This window comes from Oncorhynchus mykiss, chromosome 29, assembly GCF_057628025.1.
Source record: "Oncorhynchus mykiss isolate SJ-2025 chromosome 29, ASM5762802v1, whole genome shotgun sequence".
NCBI classification, from domain to species: domain Eukaryota; kingdom Metazoa; phylum Chordata; class Actinopteri; order Salmoniformes; family Salmonidae; genus Oncorhynchus; species Oncorhynchus mykiss.
The window spans coordinates 20,793,102-20,799,948 of record NC_143050.1 but is presented as its reverse complement, the minus strand read 5'-3'; the positions used below and the strand labels follow the sequence as shown (position 1 = coordinate 20,799,948).

Sequence of the window (6,847 nt, the reverse complement as noted above, 5' to 3'; positions counted from 1 at the left end):
CTGAGTCACTGGCTTACTTGTGCTCTTCCATGCCATCCCTAGGAGGGGTGCGTCACTTGAGTGGGTTGAGTCACTGGCGTGATCTTCCTATCCGGGTTGGCGCACCCTCATGGGGGAGACCTTCGTGGGCTATACTTGGCCTTGTCTCAGGATGGTAACTTGATGGTTGGAGATATCCCTCTAGTGGTGTGGGGGCTGTGGCAAAGTGGGTGGGGTTATATCCTGCCTTTTTGTCCCTGTCCAGGTGATTGTCGGACGGGGCCACAGTGTCTCCCGACCCCTTCTGTCTCAGCCTCCAGTATTTTTGCTGCAATAGTTAATGTGTCGGGGGCTAGGGTCAGTCTGTTATATCTGGAGTATTTCTCCTGTCTTATCCAGCGTCGTGTGAATTTAAGTATCTTTCTTTCTTTCTTTCTTTCTTTCTTTCTTTCTTTCTTACACATCCAGTTGTTTCTCCATTTGTAACTCACCCACCAAAAATCACAATATGCTGTTTTACATGTGTTATTTGTGCTGGTCTAATTCCTAAAATGGAAAAGCAGAAGAATCTGTGTGCTCTTCGATAGCAATTAATAGTTCATATGGTGCTCTTCAATGTCCCAGGTTTGTGGCATTGATGAATACATTGAAATCTGGCCATGGAGCCCCTTCCAGTACCCCCCTGGGGGTCCACAGACCCCACATTGGGAACACCTGCTCTAGTCTACACATCAGTACTTCATCCACAGCCTACAGATATGGAGAAATGCTCTTTCAACTGACTGTATAAATCTCGCTCTATGCTTATTTCACTGTTTTGCATGATTCATTTTAGGCCTAACTACTTCACACAGTAGTTTGGATTGCAAAATATAACAAAAAACCTCATTGTCTTATCAGGCAAAAAATACACACTTCAAGCGACTTCTGTCAATATGTTTGTACAGTTCATCAACACATTTTTATTTCCCCAACTCCATGTATGACCTGGGAATAATTCATCGAGCACAAAAATTATACATTATATATCCATTTGTCGCCATCTGGTGTCCACAACCTAGACAATGAGGCCACAGAAAGAACCATACGCAGTTGTATTGGGTTCTACTGTGAATGAATAAATGACATTTTATTTCCGTGTCAAATCGCCAGTTGGCAACCCACCCCTTACGTGTTTAATTGACACATAAACAAACGTTACAATAATTCACTGTGATAATTCAGTGATAATTATCCCGTTCTGTTCAGTGCGCAGCACATAAAAAGTGAAAAGTAAATCAATACATAATAGTAAATAAGGTTATCCAAGCAATTATATCCCAAAGCAGTTGAAAATTATGATTTTCCATTACTTCAGGTTGCATGACACACATACACGATACAGTAGCAGGCCTACAGAAAGGCCCTGAGTGTGGACAATGAGTAACGTTAATAGCAGTAGTTGGTGTATGTGGAAAAAGTGTAGCACAACCTGCTTTAAATGTAATGTTTTTAAGGCTTTACACGTAGTATGATTGATTTAAACATCCCTAGAAGTTAACATTAAAATGGTTAAATCGTTTGGATTTGAGCTGAATCATCCATTGGAAGTGAATCTGCGCATCAATTCCCATTACAAGCGTTCAATTTCAAATCGATTGATTAGCCTAGCCTAAATTTGGACAAAATAAAGTATTAATGAAATAGCTTATTACAGGGACAGAATGTGTTATATACAGAATGCGTTATCCTGTATAGCCTATCTATGGCTTACTTACTTTCTCGTGTTCTTATTTCTATCTCGTGTGTTTTTGTTCTAATTGACTTGTTTATTTATATTTTATAGTAACGTTAGTACTGAATTGCTGGGAAAGAGCAAGCATGAAAGGCATTTCACTGTAGGCTACGAGTACACGTGACAAAAAACGTGAAAATATATTATATGATTAACAAACCAATACAAAAGTAAATGGGGGAACACAAGTATATACAAAGGACAATTGGGCTAGGGGGTACAATAGCACATTACACAAGGACTTTAAGGGACATACACACATTTGTAATTCTAACAGCTTTTTTGTTGGTAGAGTATTTAATTGTCTTAAAATATAGTTCAATTTATTTTTGTAAGGTAAGAAAATGTGGTGTTTTAGCTAGGATTGCTATGATGAGAGGCTAGCCTGGCTACGTCACTCATGTTCGGTGATCCATGATAAATAGGAACCCCTCCCCTCCGAATGAAAGCAGTGAGCGAACGACACAGAACCATAACAGAGAAACGGATGAAAAATACAACCTTTCTACAGGAACAAAATCGTCTCGAATCTCCAACGGTAGGTTATTTTACGATATTCACATTAGTTGTAAAGGGGTATCAGGTGGCCATACAGCCCGGGCTGTTCTGCGTGAGAGTGCTAGAGCGCCATTTTATTGAATAAGACCATTACATTTATGCGAATAACGGGTCCGGTTCTGAAAAATAGAACTGCGCATATAGCCTAATTTGCCATCACGTCTAGTTATATGTAGCCTATGTCATATTTTATTTTTCATAAAACATCCAAGCTGCCCCTGGATATGTGTTGTCTTTTATTCCACCGTGGTAGCCTATTTTCTTTATTATGTTTAGTTTACTGATTGGCCTAAATAAAAGCTACAAAATATAGGACTAACTGCTGGAATTTTCTGGAATTCTATACAGCGTATTGAACATTCAGGGACAATCTTATCCCTAATGATATTATGTTACATGTATTTTCTGTTAGGCTACTTTTAAGAATAATCTTCCAGAACATAATATGGTAGGCGTTGGCTTATACTTGATATCCAGAAAACGAATTAAGCAAATAAATTATACAGTCCGTGACAGGAGTGTCAGTGACATGAGAGGGTTAGCTCAGATTTAAGTAAACAGGAATAATTAGATGAGGCTTCAGAAAAACGATTGGACCAAGTCCAAGTACTTACTGTTAATGACATCACCATATTTTCCCCCCAGGGCAGTCATCATGGGAAAGCTGTGTGAGCTGGCCCTGGTGTCTCTTGTCCTCCTGGTTCTGCTTCATACTGACTCTACATGGGCCAAGAGAAGTGGCAGCAGCAGCAGCAGCAAAAAGACATCATCCAGCAACAGGGGCTCAGAAAAAAAGCCGTCGAAAACATCAAACACACAGACGGGAAGCTACCCTAGACAACCCCAAAGCCCCAATAGGAACCCCAACCCATACCCAGCAGGAGGTAGTTATCCAGGGAGAGGTACCAATCAGAATCAGAACCCAGCCGGTGGATACCCTGCAGCAGGTGGAAACCCCAACCAGCAGTATCCAGGCCGGGGAACCAACCAAGGAGGATATCCTAACCAAAACCCTGCTGCTGGTGGCTATCCTGCTGCAGGTGGCTACCCCAACCAGCAGTATCCAGGCAGAGCCAATCCTGGGGGATATCCAAACCAGAATCCTGCAGCTGGAGGTTACCCAGCCGCTGGTGGCTATCCTGCAGCAGGTGGTTATCCCAACCAGCAGTATCCAGGCAGAGCCAATCCTGGGGGATATCCAAACCAGAACCCTGCAGCTGGAGGTTACCCAGCCGCTGGTGGCTATCCTGCAGCAGGTGGCTATCCCAACCAGCAGTATCCAGGCCGGGCAAATCCTGGGGGATATCCTAACCAGAACCCAGCAGCTGGAGGTTACCCCGCCGCGGGTGGTTATCCTGCAGCAGGAGGCTACCCCAATCAGAACCCAGGGAGAGGAGGAGTCAATCCGGGATACCCAGCCGGAGGTTACCCTGCTGGAGGTTACCCAGTAAGAGGGGGAAATACTGGCTGGGGGCAGGCAGGAGGCCACCCTGGTGGAGGGATGGGAGGAGGTTACCAACCCAACTGGAACCCAAACAATAAGATCCTCAGTCCCCGCTATGGTTATGGAGGTGGGCACGGAGGTATGGGAGGTGGCTCTCCCTTCTCACGTTCAGTTCAGGGAATGGGGCAGTACCCCTCTACTCAGTCCAAGGGGTTTGCTAAGAAGGCTTTTATGGCTGCAGGGGTTGGGGCCGTGGCAGGGATGGCGATTGGCTATGGCCTTGGGCGTTTCCCTCGTCCAAACGTCAACTTCCGCAACCCTCAGGAAGAGCAGTCCTACAACAACTACATGTACAAAAAATACGGCGAACGCTCCACAGACGAAAACGACTATGGCCGGGACTACACCTACAAAGTACCTCCACGGGCAGAGTCCTACGACAGCTTCATGGATACCTGCATGAAGAGGAATGACCTTCTGCAGGACCAGGGCAGAGACTCCCAGGCCACACCTAACAACCAGAAGAACAACCCTCAGGGAGCCAACAGCCAGAGCATGCCCATCACTCCTGAGGTGGGGAACAGCAGTCCAGCTAGCAACCAGGAGGGGACAGACAAAGTGAAGCCTCTCACCCCTGCCCCTGGCGAGATAGCTGGAGAGGGTAAGGAAGAGGCTGATGGCCCCACAGTGAGCATTGAAGAGATTGGTTACCCTGCATTGGTGGAGCAGCTGAAGAACCGGAAGTGTGTGGAGCTGTACATAAACCACTCAGAGCGCTTCCTAGAGAAGCAGACAGCCGAACGCAGCAGCGGCAACAACAACAACAACAACAAAAATCTGAACAGTCGCAGCAACCCCCTCGGTCAGGGGCTGCTACAGCTGATAACCAGTCTCCTCATGGTCCTGAGCAGCACTCTTCTACTACACTGAGACATATAGTAGGTGTGTCACAGTCGCCTGGAATAGCTTAATTTCATAGTCCACCTTTCTCATCATGCCACTGATATCTTGTACGGATAGGTTAATTAAGTAAGGTGGAGAAATAACCAGTACTTTCACTTATCAGTGGTCATGATGGTAAGGAAGCAAGTGGAAAATAACTTCCAGGGACACGGGTGCACGATAAGGTCCATTTCCTCCACATTTTATGGTGCCATTTGAGCTTCAACATAATTTTACTGTTTGTCTATTGGCCCATCTCATTTGTGTCTCTAACATTTGCACTGATCTGTCAATTTGGATCTTCGCTGTAGTACTTCTAGACTTCGTTTCTATTGCACATTTTTTTTCATTGCATTTTTTTTCAGAGCAGTTTCTGGTAGAATACTCTGTTGATCACTGTATTTTGTTCTGCAAAACACTAATTTGTTCAGGTCATGGCAAATGCATGATGCTTTAATATTGTATCTCTGCATCTATTACGATATCTCTGTATAAAACACTAACACACAAACACTACAAGTACATATAGTATAAAGCTTACTATTGACTATTGACTCTGGATATTTATCAGGTTGTAGGCACTAACCAATTTAAATTTTAGCCAATTGTAAACTCTTATGTGTTATTATGTGATGAGGCAACTATCATCTGACTCTGGGTATTCAGTGTCTTTTTGCCAGTGTGGTTTATGAAGTACATAAAGCATTGTCGCCTGTATGCCAGATATTGGCTTGAAATCAATTTGCTCAGAATATTTTTTTGGTGAACTAAACAGTACATTATACTCTACTGTGATATTTATATTTGTACTGTAAAGAGTCCATCTTATGTGGTCTTCAGCAATTGGTTTTAAAAGTTGCCTGTTCCTATTTTTCTTTAGTTCTCTCTTGTCCCATACCTCTCTACCTCCCCATCTAGTCTCCCTCTCCATTTCTTCCTGTCCCCTGGTTATCAGAAGTGCACTTATTTATCTTGCCGAATGGATATAAACGACTCTTCTTTTCCTTTTTTCCCACGCATGTATTTAGTGATGAACATAAAACACACATTGGTTTAATGTGTTTTGGAAATTTAAAATAACCCCTTTGCCATGCTAGAACTAAATGGTGAATATTACTTGGCATTTAAATATCGCAAAAGTCTTCTTCCATTTTCAAGGTACAGGATGAATAAAAACAGAATATATCACATGATCAGCCATTCTCTCTTAGAAAACATGAGGGCAGTTACAGTGACAATCTCACAGAGCACATTGAAGCTTTTAGAGACACATCTGTTGCTAGGAGTCTAATTGCCTCAAGGGAAATTGTTACAGAACAGTCACTACAGTGTGAGAAAATCGAACAGACAGGGTTTCTGCCTGCAAGTTGGCAGCATTACAATTCCCGTTACTGTCTATTAAATGATCCTTAAGCTATCTTTACATCAGAACACAAAGATCTCAACTCATCTCATACACAACATTTTTTATTTTTTTGTGAACTAAGGCCCTATTATAAGATCAAAACCAGTTTTTGTGTTTCTGGGATACTTTTAAAATAAAATCATGTTTTCTCTTCGCAGAAGCCTTGTACACAAGGCTTATATTTGAAAGTACTATGTTGTGAGTTTTCCTTACATTCTTTTATTATTTCTTTGAATCCAAATGTAGAGGGGAAACACTTTTTATTTCATATTTACTGCTCCCCTTTACTTATCGATGTTGTCTCTATATGGTCCTGAACTTAACTACTGTCATATGCATCCTAATGAACGTAATAAAGCAACACACACTGTCACGATCGTCGTATGGAATGGACCAAGGTGCAGCGTGGTGAGTGTACATTTTTCTTTATTTTGCAAATGTCGCCAACAAAACAATAATACAACAAAAAAACGACCGTGAAGTTCCGTAAGGCTTTACATGCACAAACGAAGACAACTACCCACAACCACCAAAAGGAAAAAAGGCTGCCTAAGTATGATTACCAATCAGAGACAACGATAGACATTTGTCCCTGATTGAGAACCATACTCGGCTAAAACATAGAAACAAACAACATAGAATGCCCACCCTAAATCACACCCTGACCTAACCAAATAGAGAAATAAAACGGCTCTCTAAGGTCAGGGTGTGACACACACACACACACACACACAAATATATATTT

The 6,847-nt window shown here is 42.6% G+C and overlaps 1 protein-coding gene across 2 annotated transcripts; it reads left to right on the top strand.

The window, feature by feature from the left end:
• The first annotated feature begins 1,925 nt into the window (after positions 1–1,925).
• LOC100136172 (prion-like protein) lies at positions 1,926–6,475 on the top strand. 2 transcript variants are annotated; one of them, XM_021590207.3, is made up of 2 exons: positions 1,926–2,291; positions 2,962–6,475. In XM_021590207.3, the coding sequence occupies exons 1-2, from the start codon at positions 2,168–2,170 to the stop codon at positions 4,683–4,685; spliced, it is 1,848 nt and encodes a 615-aa protein (XP_021445882.3). In that variant the 5' UTR covers positions 1,926–2,167; the 3' UTR covers positions 4,686–6,475.
• Positions 6,476–6,847: the final 372 nt, after the last annotated feature.

Bases quoted from the DNA above. Each gene is read 5' to 3' on its own strand.
- LOC100136172 (XM_021590207.3), top strand. From the start codon at position 2,168: ATGATAAATAGGAACCCCTCCCCTCCGAATGAAAGCAGTGAGCGAACG. The intron at 2,292-2,961 runs GTAGGTTATTTT...CCCCCAGGGCAG, and splicing joins ATCGTCTCGAATCTCCAACG to TCATCATGGGAAAGCTGTGT.